Consider the following 19,382-nt stretch of genomic DNA (forward strand, 5'->3'; position numbering starts at 1 on the left):
TACTTGCACCAGATGGCTGGATCTCTGTTTAATTAGGTCAGTCACTTTTTGACTGTCGTTTTTGTAAATCTTTTTGTCAACAAAACCAAATTATATTCCTCATGACTGTTTATGAAATCAATAAATGTAAAACATCCTAGGGGTAAATACTTTTTATAGGCACTGTAGGGGAAAAATCTTTTCAGTCCAGAGTTAATGTTTGCCTCGTGGCCTATAAAAGCAAGTTAGTTTCAGCCATGACAGCCTCTTCTGTCAGTGACAAAATGTTTTTTTTTTACCTAAGATGTGACATTGTCAATTAACGTTCTAGATGGGGTCATTGTACTGTGTAAACTATCCCAATGATATAACATTTCTCTGTTTCTGTGCTAGAGGGCCGTGAAAAGATTTTGTGGAGATTTCTGGGTCAGTTGGATTTTATTTGGAGGCTTCACAGAGTCTGAAAGCCCAGCGGTCCCTTACCCCACAAGAAAAGCTGATTACCTGTCATTTCATTCCTCCCCTCATCTAAAGCCTTCCTTGACTAGAAACAGCTCTTTTCAGAAGAATGTATTTTCTTTTAGAAAAACACAGTTTTTTCTTAGCTGTATTTTAAATTATATTTATTTTTGATAAACGTGTTATTGAACAAGAAACTATGTCAACTGTTCTAGCCTGTGCACTTGAAACTGAAGCAAAATGATACCGTCCATTAATATTTTCTTTCAATGGCAATATTACTTTTCATGACTTTTCAATAGAAGGTTGAAACAACAATACTGCTACAAAAACAGCAAATACACAAGCGATCATTTAAATGCTTTATTTGGGAAAAGTCACATTAAGAAAAAAAACAAACAAAAGTTGATTGAATGGCAGGCTGTAACTTTTTTCAAAAGCTTTCAAATAGGAACTTATGAGCATGACTGATCAGAGAGTAGCTGGTTTGTAGGATTTGTAAGTGAAAGTGTTTTAGAAAATCTAAAATAAGATCAATAGAAAAATACAAAATGCAATTTTAGAGATGAGTTTGGGAACTGTGGGTAAGGTGCTTGAATCATGGAGGGCTGGATGAGAACCCACATGGTCCATGGTCAAAGTTAATTTTTTTGCTGACAGGAATGGAAAGAGCAAGATTTCTCCAGATCTGTTAAAAAAGACAAATTAGAAAAAGACTAATGAATGTTGAGCAGAGACATGTATATATTTATATATGTCACAGCTTTAAGGATATAAATTTGTAAACTCAGCCTCCTGTAAATATTTGTACAACCCACACACAATTTGTACCAACCTGGAGCGGTTGTTCCACACATTCTGAGTGATTTCATGGCATCCATGTACTCTGACCCCAAAAACTGGTCATATCTTGTTCCAGCTGGAATCTCATGGAAACACTTAGTGGAGTCTTTGAAGAGGAGGTTTTTGGCATCTTGTGACACGAACAATTTGAATCCATCATCAGCTGAATCCATACCAAATTTCATCTATAAATCAGAAAGTACAGTGTGATTTAGAAGATGCTTCAATGTCAGATCAAAGCCAGAGACCATCAGGAGTTTAATTTTAAGAGCACTGTAAAAATAAACACCCACTATAGTTAAAAAGAATGTTAAAACAAGAAAATGATGAGCTAGGTGATAAAGATGGTTGCAGATGTGAGACAATCTATCATTTCACAGATTGGAGAAAAATTAAAACACTTTTTTTTTTTTTTTTTTCATATACAGCATTCAAAAATGTACTCTTTTTAAAGCAAAAAATCCCTAAACATTAAGTGCACTCTGAAATTAAGTTTAACTTACCTGTTGCTCTGTGAGAAAACTGACCACTGTGTTGCGGCTCTCTGGACGAGTCACCACAGCATGTGCAGGCACTTTAGCAAGGTTACAATCCTTGTACTGGCTGATTGGCACTGAATTTTCAGGTGATCCAGGGCAGATGAGCTTGAAGTCTTCAGACCTCAGACCTGCAGCCCATGCTGGACCATTGCCTTTGAAAGGATGAGGTAGCATTAAAAATATTAAAATGTTGACAAGGCCAAACAGTAAAAGAAATGACATAAAGCCTGTTTCAGTGGCTTACCATCGGAGTTCTCACCAACGGTTGTGTGTTTGATGAATGCAACATCGCCAGCACCCTCAACAAGACATCTGTTATGATATGCAAAACATGACTTGTGTTAAGAAGTGATATTACTAGAAGAGGCTGGATAAGCATTGCTGAGCTATGTGTCTGACTGACAAGTTAGCCACACTTTTCAGCATACTTTGCTTCTTTGTCTCAGGGTTGATACACAGTTTCAAACATCAAATTTAAGCCTTTTAAAAAGCCTTTTTAAAACCTGAACGATGAAAATTTAATACAACTTTTTACATAGCAAATGGTTAAAATTAAAGGCATGTGAGGTTTCTCTGACCAGGTTTGAATTTTCTAAATTAATGTACTGTTTCAGAATGTCAAATGGTGTAGAATTAGGATTTTGGTGGGGGGGGGGTAAATGCCCAAATTTGATGTTTTTTGGCACATTTAATGCCTTAATTCTATCAAAATACTGTGTATTTATATTTTTTCATAACTCATGTTTGCAGGTGTGCTCAGCTGATTCTAAACAGTATAACTGTTAAAAATCAATATAACATTCAGAAACTTGGTTGCCCAAATGTTAGAGAACTGGACTAGTGTTTTACAACAGTACAGAGTTCATTTAAACACAGTGAGTACTGTAAATAAGAGAGGGATCTGGGGGTCCTTCCGCTGGAAATGTCAACCTTCCACCACTGAATTCTGGAAAATATTTATGCAACAACTAGTGGAAGAAATCCAGTTAGAAATACAAAATAATTGATTGCTAACAGAATGAAGCTTGTGTTCTAGTTAGCTTGGATTTTTGATTTTCTACATGTTCCTCTCAAACTGTTTAGTCTCATATTAAACAGAATCACATTGGAAAAGTCTGTTAACTGCTTTAACACCTACAAACATAAAGCCTATCTAAAGTAAACCGTACATAAAGGCAAACATAAATAGAAGGTTATCTACAAGCTTCAGGATTAACCTTAAGGATGAACCTTAAAAACTCTGACTGTAGCATGTCAACTCTACCTTTCTCTCCCTGCATAAGTGACTGGTTTTAAAGATTTCAGATGATTTGCCTTGTTTTTTGTCAATCAATCATCAATATACTGTGTTTACTGATTGGTCTATATGCACATGGTATTGCTGCAGGTCGCAGTATTAAAATAAAGGGCTAAAATGCTGATTTGTAAATGTGACATCACTATTTTCTCTGAAATATAACAAGCCGTGCTGCTAAATATCTGTTTCTAAAGGATATTTTCTACACAGAGAGAGAAGAGGTGCAGAGATGAGGGAGTGAGAATGAAAACATGGACAGAGAACTTTATGGATGCTCACGGTGCCATCACATTGCTGGCACTGATTTTTCAGCTGCTTTCTGGGACAGCCTTTAACAACGATGAGCCCTCTATGTGTGGCTGAATACATCTGCTTTTTTTCTTAAATATTTTCCCTAATATCTCTCTTACACTAAAGGCTCCTCTCTGAGACCTGCTTACACATAGGGAGCAGGGTTGACACAGCACTGCTGTAAATGCTGTCACTTATAATGTAATCGATTTTTATATTCAAAAAACAATGATTAAAATCTCACTAGGTTGGCTAGAAAATGAAGATCAGATAATGTTGGAAAAACATGAGAAGTGACCTAAGCTAGCTGTTTACTCTTGCATTATTTTTTTTTCAAGACAATCTGGCTGCAGACTGTTCATCTCTGATAGCAACTCTCACAGACCATTCCTCTGAGACACCTTATCTCTCAGAATGGAAATACAGGCCGAAAATTTGGAAACAAAATCAGATTAAACTCCCATTTAGGGTTAGGGTAAGGGTTAGGATACCAAAAGTTAAAAGTTAAAAACACAGCGTTTACTTGTAGAAAGTTTTCTCTCTCATGGCGCTCTACACTTACTCCTATCATTGCATGACAGCTGGTCTACCTGATGTTTTGCAGCAGGTCCAACCAGTACTCCAAAATTGACTGACATAAGTACTGACGAATCAGGAGTGAGCTTTGATGTGCAGGACATTAGCTCTGTTTTTCCATTGGTTAAACCACAGCTGTCTTGGCAATGACAATGATTGACATAAATACAGACAAATACAAAGAAAGTGTTGCAGGCATGGTGCATGTTGCTATGTTTTGGTATTTCCCTATTTCCATTGGCTAAAATCGGGACAGGGGCTGTTCAAAAAAGGAACATATTGGTGTTTTATTGATTTTTGTCAGGAAACTGGACACAAAGCCTGAAAATGAGACTGTCCTGAGTAAATCGGGACGTCTGGTCACCCTAACGTAGACCTATATACATCCCGGGTTAGGCCCCCGACCTTTCTATTTTACTCATGAAATGTTGCTTGGTCTGTAATGTTTGCAATGTTGTTATTTATGAATGTAACAGCCAGACTTTGTTTATGAATGATTTTTTTTATCTAAACTTGGAAACACAATGTACCAGCAAGCCGTATCTCAGATAAATGGTTTGTGAGAGTGGCCATCAGAGATGAACCGTCTGCAGCCAGACCCCTCTCATTATTTTAGCTGCGTCTATTCACTATGGACTTTCACTACATCCTATTCACTATGGAGTGCACCATATATAGTGAATATACCCTTTTGTAGTGATGTCTGAATTCTGAATTACCTTTGTTATACCCTATATAGGGCACTCATTCTATCCTACATTGCTTTGCCTTCCTCTTTTAATCATGCATAGGGTCTATAGGTGTACTAGTTTTCCTGGTGCAATAAAAACATGCAAACACAAATAAAATTTATGCAGAATATATATCAATGTGCTGTTTTGTCCTACCTGAAGGCTCCAGCATAGCCGTAATACTGCTCCACAGCGCTGGCCTTGCACTTGGACTCAACTTCCACAGCTTTGCCGCTGCCAGCACATTTTGCACAGAAAGAAGAGTTGGGGTCTGACCCAGGGGCACAGCCACTGCTGAAGAATGTGGCTAAGGAGAGAAAGAGAGGTAGTCAGTGTGATGTGTTACACTCAATAATGAGGAAAGTATCTGCTACAAATGATATCCCTGTACTGCTCTAATTCCAGACATACAGAAGTCACAGTTTCCGGTTTGTTTGTAGATTTGACCCATTGGGATGTTCCAGCCGGCAGTTCTTCCAACCCCTGTGTGGCAAGAGCTCTTATTCTGCAGGGTGTCCCATGTCACGTCTGAGGTGCTCTTTACAACAGCAACGGCATAGTAGGAGGCTGCAGCTGTAAAAAGTAAGATTTAATTAGTATTATTGTTAATTTCATTAAAATATTTTGCTGGAAGAAAAACTTGTATCTATTAATCTTTGATCCAGTAATATATCCATACAGCTTTCTTGAAAGAGTATTAATGTACATGAGGAACAGAAAAAGTCTATTTGGTTTGTACACTTTTCAATAATCAGTTTTATTTAACTTTTATCATAATATGCATAGTATTTGAGAAAAAACAGGTCAGCTAAATATGGCATAATGAGAAGTTTATCTAAATGACTCTCAAAACTGTTGGGGAGCAAAGTTTTAATAATAAATAGGAAACTTCTTCAGTTATCATTAGGAATGAAAAAAACATTTTAATAATGGCTAATTATACAAATTTATAAATTAATGTTGAGGTTTCGGATGAGTGATATTGTAATGCCACTATGCTATTACTATGTTATATGTATAAAAGCACTGCACAGGTAGGTTTCTTACCTTCAGGGGTGTTGCACTGTGCTGAGAAGAGATACAAAGATTAAAATTTTATCCATGTAGAAAAGCTAAAAGCAAAAATCTAAATTTTATATGATGGTTTTTGTGCTTTCCAATTACATACTTTCATCATACTGCTCTGCCATAACTGGAACCAGACCACACTTTCCAGCTGTGTACACCTGTCCTCCATCCACTGCCACTGCATCAGCTTCTTTTTGCTACGCGATGAACAAGACAGTAGATTATCAGAGACAAATGCAGCAGAAATGCATCAAATAATTCAAGCAGACACCATATTCACATATCTTTGTGTGAGCGATATACCATTATCTTCTTGAGACATTCCTCAACAGTGTTGCCTCTCACACATTCAAGATCAGCGTTGCCGTCTTCACTTGCGCTGCTGATGACCCAACTGTCACACTTGGCTGTCTCTTGATGGCCCACAGCACACCATTTGATGACATTGGGTGTTCTGGTAGTGGACGGCTCTGTAAAATGAAGTCAAACATAGCCATGAGACTCTGTCTGCCATCTAATAAATGTGCCTGTCTGCTGGTTTGTGTTAATATGTGTGCTAAATGTGCTTTAATTTACAGGTTACCTTTCGTAAGGGAATGGATGATGCTTATGTACTCAGCACCCAAGTACAGGAAGGAGTCTGTGTTTGCTGGCACCCTCACTAGTCTCTCTGTGGAGTCTTTGAACATCAGGTTTTTGGAAGGTGCATAGGCTTCAGATGAGAAGAGGTCAAAGTTCTGAAAAACACATGAAGTATGTTAATTACTTGTGTTAGCCCTTCATTGTATAGTAAAGAAATTGCCACAAGTTTGCATGAATCATTTTACATCCAGATGTTTTCAAGCAGGGTTTGCACAAGCTGGCCCGCTGATCATGTAGGGACGGTATCAAGTAAAACATCAGTAACTTTTTGCACTTATTTTATCTGTTTCAGTATTTAGGAATCAAATCACTGTTTAAGTTCTGTTTTAAGATTTATAGCTAAAAAAATGTCAAAACTGAATGACGTGATAGCTCAATCCATTTTGAATTTCAAAGGCTGCAAAGCAGAAGTCACAAAATAGGAGAGATAATGTGCTATATTGAATGCCACAAACATTCTAGCAGCCTGCTGCATCATGGCTGTTCGACTTTGATTGCAAACCACCTCCTACAAAGTACCCATGAAAATGAACATAATTATAGTGCTGTGCAATACTTGAGTTTCAGTTACAATTTTGTCTTTCCATTGTCAAGAAACTGAAATCATCGAGGACAAATAATTGTATGGCCACATTTGGCATTGCATTTTTTCGTCCACAGAGTTTGTTGCATTTCAGCAATTGCTGCTGCATACTGGCCTCATTGCCTCAAAACCTAATTTTGTTTGTACTCAGAATTATATATTATCTTTAAAGTATATTTATGTTCTTTGATGATTTGTGTTTGCTTTGTAAAAGTTTTTAATAGCTTTAAATACAGTAATACACCTGATGCAGACGTTGTATTTTATTTTAACAAAATGATCATGTTTATGATTTTTGCCCTAATCGAATAGCCCTACATAAATAAAAATATCTAAAAAACAAAGTTCATTAATAGTGGGCCAGTAGCCTACTGGTTATGTGTGCATGCCCCAGGTATAGAGGCTGGTTTCAAATATGGTGTCCGGGTTTACTGCATGTTATTCCCCACTATCTCTCCTCTATTTCCAACTATATCAAACTCTTCAATCTCTCATATACACCGCGTTCCACATTATAATGCAAATGATATTTTCCTCTGATTTTCCTCAATGTTAATGCAAATGACAGTCAGAATATTTTTCAAGTCATCAGCCATTAGAGCATAATTCAAATGTTTTTGAACAAACTTCATAATGATAATTTAAAAAAATAAAAATAAAAACCTCAAAATGCACTGCTCCACATTATTATGCAGGCCACAGGTTTCAAGCAATATGGAAAAGAAAAAAAAATCTCTCTGCTGTCGAAAAGTGTCAAATAGTGTAATGCCTTGGACAAGGAATGAAACCATTAGATATGTCATGAAAATTAAGTGTGATCATTGTACTGTGAAGAAATTTGTGGCTAATTCAGAGCACAGATGGGTTCATGCAGATAAAGGCATAATGAGGAAGGTTTCTGCCAGATTAAGAGAGCAGATGCTAAAATGCCATTACAAAGCAGCAAAAGAAGTATTTGAAGCTGCTGGTGCCTCTGGAGTCCCACCAACCTCAAGGTGTGAGATCCTCCAAAGGCTTGCAGCTGTGTATAAACCTACTATTCAGCCACCCTATCCAATGGTCAGCAGAAACAGTTGCAGTGGGCCCTGAAAAACATGAAGACTCATTTTCAAACAGTCTTGTTGACTGATGAGTGCCGTGCAACCCTGGATGGTCCAGATGGAGGAGTAGTGGATGGTTGGTGGATGGCCACCATGTCTCAACGCGGCTGTGACGTCAACAAGGAGGTGGAAGGGTCATGTTTTGGGCTGGATTTATGAAGAGAGAGCTAGTAGGCCCCTTTAGGGTCCCTGAAGGTGTGAAAATGACCTCGGCAAAGCATATAGAGTTTCTGACGGACCACTTTCTTCCATGGTACACAAAGAAGAACCGTGTCTTCTGTAGCAAAATTATCTTCATGCATGACAATGCACCATCTCATGCTGAAAAGAATACCTCTGTGTCACTGGCTGCTATGGGCATAAAAGGAGAGAAACTCATGGTGTGTCCCCCATCCTCCCCTGACCTCAACCCTATTGAGAACCTGTGGAGCATCCTAAAGCTAAAGATCTATAAGGGTGGGAGGCAGTTCATATCAAAACAGCAGCTCTGGGAGGATATTCTGACATCTGGTAAAGAAATTCCAGCAGAAACTCTCCAAAAGCTCACAAGTTCAATGGATGCAAGAATAGTGAAGGTGGTATCAAAGAAGGGGTCCTATGTTAACATGTAACTCTGCCTGTTAAGATGTTTTTGAAAGAATAGCTTTTGATTTCAGTAAATATGACCTCCTAATGCTGCAAATTTAACAAATGACCATTTTCAGTTCTTTACAACCTATAAAATGTTTTAAAATGCTGTTGTGCATAATAATGTGGAACAGTGCATTTTGAGGTTTTTGTTTCTTTTGAAATAATGGTTTTCATTATGATGTTTGTTCAAAAACATTTGAATTATGCTCTAACGGTCATTTGCATTAATATTTAGGAATATCAGAGAAAAATGTCATTTGCATAATAATGTGGAACGTGGTGTCAAGACTTTTTGAAGAACAAAAACAAATCTTGAAAAAGGAAAAATGTTACTTTTGTTATCATGTTTTTCAGCCCCTTGTAAGCCATTGTCCCTTAGAATCATCTTTAATTTCCTCACACATACAGTGCTCCAGCATAAGAGTTAAGATCATTGGGTGGCACCTTGGGTGTCCAATCAGGATTTGGTGGACTTGTACCACCTCAGCCCCTCAACACAACCCTGTTTCTGTCTCTTTTGTAGTAAAGTACCCAGTAAAGTGTAATCGTTTAAATTATACCTGAATTGAACTGAGGCTCGTCCAGATAAAATCAGCCAGCTGTGGATCCTTGCGAGTGACAACAGCATGAGCAGGTACTTTTGCCAGGTGGCAGGATTGATAGTTGTCGATAGGGGCTCTGGTGTCATCCTTGCACAGCAGCTCATAACTGGACTTTTCAGAGGCTGAACGTTTGAAAAATAAAAGATTTTTTAAAAATTCCTTTCCCTTAAATCACACAGGTTAGAGTAAGAGTCATTTTTATGATTATCGATTTAAGCACTGATGATTAAAAAACAATGTTGTGGAGCCTGGTAACAAAAAAAGGAATAAAATTTCAATATGAAGAGTGAAAGTTTGAACTATTAACAGAGAAAAACAGTCTGGTAATATTAGAATAAATATAACTGATACTGACCCGGGACAGTGAGATGCTTCACAAAAGCAACATCTCCAGCGTCCTCCTTCAGACACCTGTAACATAGACTCTGTTACTCTGTATCATAGAAAAAAAAAATGAAAAAAAAATACACATATATACATATATATGTGCGTGTGTGTGTGTGTTTGTGTATGTGTATGTATGTATGTGTATAGAGGGGCATACTTTGCTGTGACTGCTTTTTATATTTAGAAAATGAATGTGCAGAGACAGAAAAAGAACAGTAAAGATTATTTCTGGACTGTATAGGATAAGAAAAGGAATACTGACTGGAAAGCTCCAGCGTAGTCATAGTAAGGCTCCCTGTGGGATTTGGAGCAGTCTGACTTGCACAGCTGGCACAGCTTGGTGTTCCTAACAGCTCCTGGGGCACAGCTGGCTGAGAAGAAGTTACTCACCACTGCAATAATAGTACCACAAAATAATACGGGTTTTAAACTCATATTTTTTATTAAAATATTTTGTAAAAACACACTGAACAATATTGATTTTATTTTGCCCAGAAAGCAAGAATATGTTCAAATTTTCCAATATATAAAACAGTATTATATTATATTTTATATATATATATACATATATATATATATATATATTACAAATATATATATAAAATATATAACAACAGTTGGTTTGAACCAAGGGATCTGATTGGACAAGAGGCCTTCCATGAGTGATGTTAAAGGGAAACAACATCACTGGGATTTATCATATCAAGTATCCATCTCAGCCTGATGTTCTAAAATGCTTTTATTAAAGGCTACATTTACAACCATCAGTGTTTTTCATCAGTCTCATTTCTCAGAATCACCTAACAGACTGTAATTTCTCTTTTTTCATGATAAACATAATTTCTTTTAACATATCCACCTCATTTATGGGGGCTCTACTGCAGATATGATTATAGGTGGAACCTCTGCTGGTATAACCGACAGAAAAACATGTTTCTATCAGTGGCTAACCACCAACAGCAGTTGTTTTAAAAGGAATTTCCCTTTAGTTTAGTAAATACTGTGTCCAGTTAAAAAAAAACAACAAAAACAACAACTGTTTTTACAAACTGTAAATTATAAATTGTTCTCTTCATTTTAAAACGTATAACTAGACAGTGTTAATATGTTTCTTTAACAGCTGTGGTGTTTTAAGCTGTTAAATCTGTTCACTGTCGAAATGAATTTCATTTAGGTTTTTAGACTTACAGACTTGAAGGGGTGCCCATGTAAATCATGACTGCATGAAACAGATATTAAAAGAGAGACTAGTTTCTGAAATAATATGAATTTCAGAACATCCAGAAACTAAAAAGAGCAATGCTAAGGCTTTGACTGGTCTCTACAACTGCTTTTAAGTATGAAAGGTCATGTACTACCCCCATCAACAAAATATGATCTCCCTAAACAAACACTGATATGGAGATATAATATTTGCTAAATATACTTGTGTATCTTATCTAGAGCTATTTCTTTTTATTTCTCCTCTCTTTCCTTAATAGTAAAAGGCGGAGGAATAATCAAAACATTCCCTTCTGCAGACCATTCATTGCTGACAACCACTCTCTCCATGGTTCATCCGAGATGCCATACATCTTAGCACATTCAAAATAAAATCACATTAAACTTCTGTCTTGGGTTATGGTAAGGGTTGCAATACCAAAAGTTAAAATCTAATTACAAGATGTTAAATAAAGCCCTTTAAACAGTCCGCTTACAGGTAAAAAGCTTGTCATTAATGAAAACTACAACACTTATGTAGCTCTGTAAACTGCACAAGCTACGTTGCCATCATATTTAAAGCTAAGCTCACAAAGTAGCTATATAAGTGATGTGTCTAAGTTATCTGCGTAGCTGAGTTAGCTCTGGCTACATTTGCTAAAGCTCACTTTGTTAAAGCTAACTTACCCATAGATAATGTAACGCTAAGCTCACAAAGCAGCTATGTAAGCTGCATGTTTAAGTTATCTGCGTAGCTGAGTTAGCTTTAGCTACGTTTGCTAAAGCTCATTTTATTAAAGCAAACTTAGCAATTGATAATGTAGCTATGTACCTAACATAGCTAAATAACTAAAGCTAAGCTCACAAAGCACCTATGTAAGCAACGAAGGTACACTGTCTGTGTAGCTCTGTTAACGTAAGCTACATCTGCTAAGGCTCACATTGGTAAAACTAACTTAGCTACATTAGCTTATATAGTAACATTAATAACATAGCTAACGTAGCTATGCTAGTTTTAGCTTAAGCTAACAAATGTAAAATGAGCCACCATTTCTCTAATTACTATTAAAATGGGTCTTTACAAAAATTTGATCTTGGATTAGACCTCTATCTTTTTCTTGATTGTATTTATTATGAAATGTTTTTGTAATGTTTGCAACCTTGTAACTTCATGACGCTACTGCCAGACTTTGTCTATGAACAAAGTGGAATGATGTTGTACTGCATATCGTCACTGATGCGACTATCTTTGCCACTCAGCCTACAGCCTCATACCTATGACCAAAACACAGCAGTTATGATATTCTGCAGCACATCACTCCAAATTGTGTGATATGGCTTTTATGTTATTATACAACCAATACTGGTCAGTTCCTGAGGAGATACAAAGATTTTTGAAAGTAATCGTTCATTATTTGGCTGATTTCCTGTAGGAGAAGCATGGGAAACCTCAGAGAGTGACCAGACGGCTCCCAGCTTCAAGTCAAGCTAAGTTCATTGACACCTGTAATAAGAATTAGGAACTATACTAGTTAGATTTTGGAGCCCTTAAAATACCTCATTCTCATTTTGTATTTCACACAGTGATCAGGGCTGATAAAGTGTACTTAAATTAAATTTGAGGATTGTGTTAATCATTCGGGTAACTCACCAGTCTCCAGTGATGTGTCTTCCATGCCCTCCCACTGAATCAAGCCCATGGACACCAGAGTTCCTATGGGGATGTTCCAGCCTGCAGATTTCCCCAAACCAGTGTGGCAAGACCTCTTACCCCTAAGCTCACTGAACTTAAATCCACTGCCCTTCTTCACCACAGCCACAGCGTAGTAACAGGTTTCTGAAGCTGAAACAAAAAACAAACAAGCAAAAAGAAAGAAAAAAAAAAGTTACATGTCTAGTTCATGCAAATGCTAAAAATCTCATTTTCTCTGGTTATTTTCATCAGTGAATGTTTGCTGATTGGTAAACTTACTGGTGCCGTAATCTTCAGCAATGATGGGCTGCAGATTGTAGTTGTTCAGACCAGCTGTATAGATGTCCCCTCCGTCCAAAGTAATGGCATCTGCTTCACCAGCCTGAAAAACCCACCAGCCCCCCCGTCATTGCCCCAGCAGCTCAGAAATACAATACAGTGCTTTGAAGTAGTGACTTTTGCATCACACTGGAATATATATATATATATATATATATATATATATATATATATATATTTAAATGCATTCATCTAATTTTCTCTTTAATTATAAACCACTGTGGAAAAAATATGTACTTTTTAACTTCTTAATTAATATAATAACTAAAGATTTTAATGTAATAGATAGATAGATAGATAACTACAGTCTGCTTGAGTATAACATTTTTGTACTAATATGGCACTACATGAGTGACTACTGCATTACAGCTCAATATTTTTTTGCAGCTGGGCCAAAAGTAGAAAATTAATGCCCATAAAACAAAGCTATGTAATCCTGAAGTGTTATGTTTTTTTCATTATTGATACGTTAGCAAAAACAAAAAGTCTGTATCCTCCATTGCTTAAATCATCAAAACAGTCTACATGCTATATTAATATTACAAACAGCTATGGCCTCATTTTCATTCATCTGCATTATTTCGAATCTTGAAGATTATCAGGATAACAGCCTGTGTTCTAAATATTTTCTCTTCTCACCTGGATAGCAATGATGCAGTCCAGAGTGTTGTCTCTCAACACGCAGGAAAACACAGTATTACTCGCTGCAAGGGCCAAACATTTCTGCTGCTCCTTTTCCGACCTGACGCACCATCTCACAACGGAAGGGACCGCGAACACGGTCGCTGTGGATGAAATTCAGAGAAACTGAGAGTGTCGCAATGATTCTGAATAAATTATTGTGCTGTACAGGTGTGTAGAAGTCTTTACCGAGACACCCGAGCAGCGACACGAGGAGAAGAAGCTTCATGTTGGGCAGCAGAGTCTTCAGACAAGTGGTGTCCGGGAGGGAGCTCAGGCTTTATATAGCAAACTTCACCCGGAAAAAAAAAAAAAAAAAAAAAAAAAAAAAAAAAAACCCGTCCGTTTGCTCAGGTTTCCTCATGTGGGCCTATCCTCTCTCTCCTCTCTCGTGCGTGGGCGCGCGTACCTTTGTTTGCAGGAGCGCGGGCTAGCTGGAAAAATCCTAATTTCTACACACTGGAAAGTCAGAAACAAATATTTGCTCTACCTTTTAGCACAATAATTATGACTTGCTTATAATTTTGACTTTCCATCTCAAATTCCTGACCTTTTCTTAAATCCTTATTCATTTTATTGTAATTATTATTTTAATCTAATTTAGCAGGTTACATTGGTTCACAACCTTGGTCTGGGCACCCCTATAGGGTGCATGGAACTCTGGCCTCTCTGACACTGTCTTTTTAAAGTCATGACAAGAAATTAGCGCTGTCAGATGATTGCAAATTTTGATTGTGATTAATCTCAGAATTTCTGTACTTTATCACGATTAATGGACCCTTTTATTGCATCTTAAATTCCGCTATGTTGCAGTTCAAACATTTTTTCATGTTATTTTAAATTTTTTTACTGTCTTAGAACGATGGGTAATTGACTGCCTTTTTTTTTTTTTTTTTTTTTTTGTCGAGTTATATCCTGAAGTGACATCATGAGGTTTACTTGAGCCAGACAGGACCTGCTAAAAATGTTTGGGAGTAAATGATGATTCAGGCTGACAAGGAAGTGTTGCATTTACCATGAGTTATCAACCTCATTTATTCAGAGCAGAGGTCCAGATGACCCAGTCAAATTTCATACCTAAAGTACTGTAGGAACAGATACCAAAGCATTTTACCAAGGAGAACTGCAGTGTGACAAACATTTAGAGCTTTGTTTACAGAGTCAGTGTTGCCCAACACTAGAGCAAAGGTTCATGTTAGTCTGTGAACTGACTCAACACCTTTGTCTTGTTACCTACCAAAGTTTAATATATCAAAAAATACTTTTTGGGGACATTTTTGCACAATTTCTGGGTATGATTGCCTACAGGTCTATGAAATGAAAAAAAAATGCCTGGTATAGATCCATGAAATTCAAAAATCTTTATTTGTCCTCAGGGGGACAATTAAAGGCACCAAAAGCTGCAGCATTACATAAACGAAAGGGGGAAGTAAAACAAGAAATACAATTGCAAATATAAACAATATTTAAAGAAAAGTGAAGTTGTTAAACAATATATACATATATGTATGTCTATATACAAAAATAAACACTATATAGACTATTTCAAATATAGGTATAGGTAGATTAAAATAAATGGACCAAGCTTTATAATTACAGTAAAAACTTGAAAGTCAAGAATGGCTGTAGTGCAAAGGACAAAGATTTTGACTGGAAATAAATATATGAACAGGGTAATGTGAAATGGGCCAATGCTGAGTAAACAAGGTGGTTGTTGTGATAAAAATATAAATGTCAATAGAAAGTAAAGCAGGTATGTGAAGTTTACTGGAGAAAAGGGGTGTTTTTAGATGTTTTACAGGGACTCTGTGACTGTTGAGTTGTCATCAGAGTGACTCTGTGACTGTTGAGTGGTCAACACAGTAACTCTGTGACTGTTGAGTTGTCATCAGAGTTACTCTGTGACTGTTAACTGACCATCAGTGTAAATCTGTGACTGTTGAGTGGTCAACAGATTAACTCTGTCACTGTTGAGTGGTCATCAGAGTGACTCTGTGACTGTTAAGTGGTCATCAGAGTGACTCTGTGACTGTTGAGTGGTCAACAGAGTTACTCTGTGACTGTTCAGTTGTCAACAGATTAACTCTGTGACTGTCAACTGACCATCAGTGTAAATCTGTGACTGTTGAGTGGTCATCAGAGTGACTCTGTGACAGTTGAGCTGTCATCACAGTAACTCTGTGACTGTTAGGTGGTCATCAGAGTGACTTTGTGACTGTTGAGTGGTCATCAGAGTGACTCTGTGACTGTGGAGTGGTCATCAGAGTAACTCTCTGACTGTTGAATGGTCATCAGAGTAACATTGTGACTGTTGAGTGGTCATCAGAGTGACTTTGTGACTGTTGAGCTGTCATCACAGTAACTCTGTGACTGTTAGGTGGTCATCAGAGTGACTTTGTGACTGTTGAGCTATCATCAGAGTCACTCTGTGACTGTTGAGTGGTAAACAGAGTAACTCTGTGACTGTTGAGTTGTCAACAGATTAACTCTGTGACTGTCAACTGACCATCAGTGTAAATCTGTGACTGTTGAGTGGTCATCAGAGTGACTCTGTGACTGTTGAGTTATCATCACAGTAACTCTGTGACTGTTGATTGGTCATCAGAGTGACTCTGTGACAGTTGAGCTGTCATCACAGTAACTCTCTGACTGTTAGGTGGTCATCAGAGTGACTTTGTGACTGTTGAGCGGTCATCAGAGTGATTTTGTGACTGTTGAGCTATCATCAGAGTAACTCTGACTGTTAGGTGTTCATCAGATTAACTCTGTGACTGTTGAGCGGTCATCAGAGTGACTCTGTGGCTGTTGAGTGGTCATCAGAGCGACTCTGTGACCGTTAAGTGGTCATCAGAGTAACTCTGTGACTGTTGAGCTATCATCAGAGTCACTCTGTGACTGTTGAGTTGTCATCAGAGTTACTCTGTGACTACTGACTGACCATCAGAGTGACTCTGTGACTGTTGAGTGGTCATCAGAGTGACTCTGTGACTGTTGAGCTGTCATCAGAGTAACTCTTTGACTGTTGAGTGATCATCAGATTAACTCTGTCACTGTTGAGAGGTCATCAGAGTGACTCTGTGACTGTTAAGTGGTCATCATAGTAACTCTGTGACTGTTAAATGGTCATCAGAGTGACTCTGTGACTGTTGAGTGGTTATCAGAGTAACTCTGTGACCATAAAGTGGTCATCAGAGTAACTCTGTGACTGTTGTGTTATCATCAGAGTCCTTCGTGACTGTTGAGTGGTCATCAGAGTGACTCTGTGACTGTTGCATGGTCATCAGAGTAACTCTGTGACTGTAAAATGGTAATCAGAGTCACTCTGTGACTGTTAAGTGGTCATCAGAGTAACTCTGTGACCGTTGAGTTAACATCAGAGTAACTCTGTGACTGTTGAATGGTTATCAGAGCGACTCTGTAACAGGTGATCATCAAAATAACCCTGACCATAAAGTGGTCATCAGAGTGACCCTGTGACTACTGACTAACCATCAGTGTGATTCTGTGACTGTTGAGTGGTCATCAGAGTGACTCAGTGACTCTTTAGTTGTCATCGGATTAACTCTGTGACCATAAAGTGGTCATCAGAGTGACTCTGTGCCTGTTGAGTGGTCATCAGAGTAATTCTGTGACTGTTGAGCGGTCATCAGAGTGACTCTGTAACTGTTGAGCTATCATCAGAGTCACTCTGTGACTGTCAACTGACCATCAGTGTAAATCTGTGACTGTTGAGTGGTCATCAGAGTGCCTCTGTGACCGTTGAGCTGTCATCAGAGTAACTCTTTGACTGTTGAGTGATCATCAGATTAACTCTGTCACTGTTGAGTGGTCATCAGAGTGACTGTGACTGTTGAGCTATCAACAGAGTAACTCTGTGACTGTTGAGGTGTCATCAGAGTTACACTGTGACTGTTGACTGACCATCAGTGTAAATCTGTGACTATTGAGTGGTCAACAGAGTGACTCTTTGTCCATAAAGTGGTCATCAGAGTAAGTCTGTGACTGTTAAGTGGTCATCAGATTAACTCTGTGACTGTTGAGTGGTCATCAGAGTGACTCTGTGACAATAAAGTGGTCATCAGAGTGACTGTGACTGTTGAGTTATCATCAGAGTAAGTCTGTGACTGTTAAATGGTCATCAGAGTAGGTCTGTGACTGTTGAGTTGTCATCACAGTAACTCTTTGACTGTTGAGTGGTCATCAGAGTGACTCTGTGACTGTTGAGTTATGATCAGAGTGACCCTGTGACTGTTGAGTGGTCATCAAAATGACTCTGTGACTGTTGAGCTATCATCAGAGTCACTCTGTGACTGTTGAGTTGTCATCAGAGTGACTCTGTGACTGTTAAGTGGTCATCAGAGTGACTCTGTGACCATTGAGTGGTCATCAGAGTAACTCTATGACTGTTGGCTAGTCATTAGAGTGACTCTGTGAATGTTGAGTTATCATCAGAGTGACTCTGTGACTACTGGGTGGTAATATAAATGACTCTGTGACTGTTAACTGACCATCAGTGTAACTCTGTGACTGTTAAGTGGTCAACAGAGTGACTCTGTGACTGTTGAATGGTCCTCAGAGTCACTCTGTGACTGTTGAGTTATGATCAGAGTGACCCTGTGACTGTTGAGTGGTCATCAAAATGACTCTGTGACTGTTAACTGACCATCAGTGTAACTCTGTGACTGTTGAGTGGTCATTAGAGTGACTCTGTGACTGTTGAATGGTCATCAGAGTGACTCTGTGACTGTTGAGTGGTTATCAGAGCTCCACTGTGACTGTTGAGTTGTCAAAAGATTAACTCTGTGACTGTTGACTGACCATCAGTGTAAATCTGTGACCATAAAGTGGTCATCAGAGTGACTGTGACTGTTGAGCTATCATCAGAGTCAGTCTGTGACTGTTGAGTTGTCATCAGAGTGACTCTCTGACTGTTTGATTGGTCATCAGAGTGACTCTGTGACTGTTGAATGGTCATCAGAGTCACTCTGTGACTGTTGAGTTATGATCAGAGTGACCCTGTGACTGTTGAGTGGTCATCAAAATGACTCTGTGACTGTTAACTGACCATCAGTGTAACTCTGTGACTGTTGAGTGGTCATTAGAGTGACTCTGTGACTGTTGAATGGTCATCAGAGTAACTCTGTGACTGGTGAGTTGTCATCAGAGTAACTCTTTGACTGTTGAGTGGTCATCAGAGTGACTCTGTGACCATTGACTGACCATCAGTGTAAGTCTGTGACTGTTGAGTGGTCATGAGAGTGACTCTGTGATTGTTGAGTTTTCATCAGAGTAACTCTGTGACCGTTGAGTGGTCATCAGATTAACTCCGAGCCATAAAGTGGTCATCAGAGTGACTGTGACTGTTGAGCTATCATCAGAGTCACTCCGTGACTGTTGAGTTGTCATTAGAGTTACTCTGTGACTGTTGACTGACCATCAGTGTAAAACAGTGACTGTTGAGTTGTCATCAGAGTCAATCTGTGACTGTTGACTGACCATCAGTGTAAATCTGTGACTGTTGAGTGGTTATCAGAGTCACTCTGTGACTGTTGAGTGGTCATCAGAGCTCCTCTGTGACTGTTGAGTTGTCAAAAGATTAACTCTGTGACTGTTGACTGACCATCAGTGTAAATCTGTGACCATAAAGTGGTCATCAGAGTGACTCTGACTGTTGAGCTATCATCAGAGTCACTCTGTGACTGTTGAGTTGTCATCAGAGTGACTCTGTGACTGTTGAGTGGT

The 19,382-nt window shown here is 38.3% G+C and overlaps 1 protein-coding gene across 1 annotated transcript; it reads right to left on the minus strand.

Moving 5' to 3' along the window:
* Positions 1–787: 787 nt before the first annotated feature.
* Positions 788–13,939, minus strand: tfa (transferrin-a). Its single transcript, XM_041802694.1, has 17 exons — positions 13,830–13,939; positions 13,599–13,744; positions 12,900–13,002; positions 12,579–12,770; positions 9,990–10,119; positions 9,696–9,751; positions 9,299–9,462; positions 6,367–6,520; positions 6,087–6,253; positions 5,884–5,980; positions 5,763–5,783; positions 5,127–5,288; positions 4,872–5,022; positions 2,065–2,132; positions 1,785–1,972; positions 1,274–1,466; positions 788–1,126 (listed from the first exon to the last, which is right to left on the minus strand). The coding sequence occupies exons 1-17, from the start codon at positions 13,867–13,869 to the stop codon at positions 1,080–1,082; spliced, it is 2,079 nt and encodes a 692-aa protein (XP_041658628.1). The 5' UTR covers positions 13,870–13,939; the 3' UTR covers positions 788–1,079.
* Positions 13,940–19,382: the final 5,443 nt, after the last annotated feature.

This window comes from Cheilinus undulatus, linkage group 13 (genome assembly GCF_018320785.1).
Source record: "Cheilinus undulatus linkage group 13, ASM1832078v1, whole genome shotgun sequence".
NCBI lineage: Eukaryota > Metazoa > Chordata > Actinopteri > Labriformes > Labridae > Cheilinus > Cheilinus undulatus.

What these genes read in the sequence shown, in the direction of transcription:
- tfa (XM_041802694.1), bottom strand. Translation starts at nt 13,869, where the DNA reads ATGAAGCTTCTTCTCCTCGTGTCGCTGCTCGGGTGTCTCG. An exon ending in GGCTATGCTGGAGCCTTCAG is followed by an intron (nt 2,133 to 4,871) that starts GTAGGACAAAAC and finishes ATATCATAACAG; the next exon opens with ATGTCTTGTTGAGGGTGCTG. An exon ending in CGTTGGTGAGAACTCCGATG is followed by an intron (nt 1,973 to 2,064) that starts GTAAGCCACTGA and finishes ATCCTTTCAAAG; the next exon opens with GCAATGGTCCAGCATGGGCT.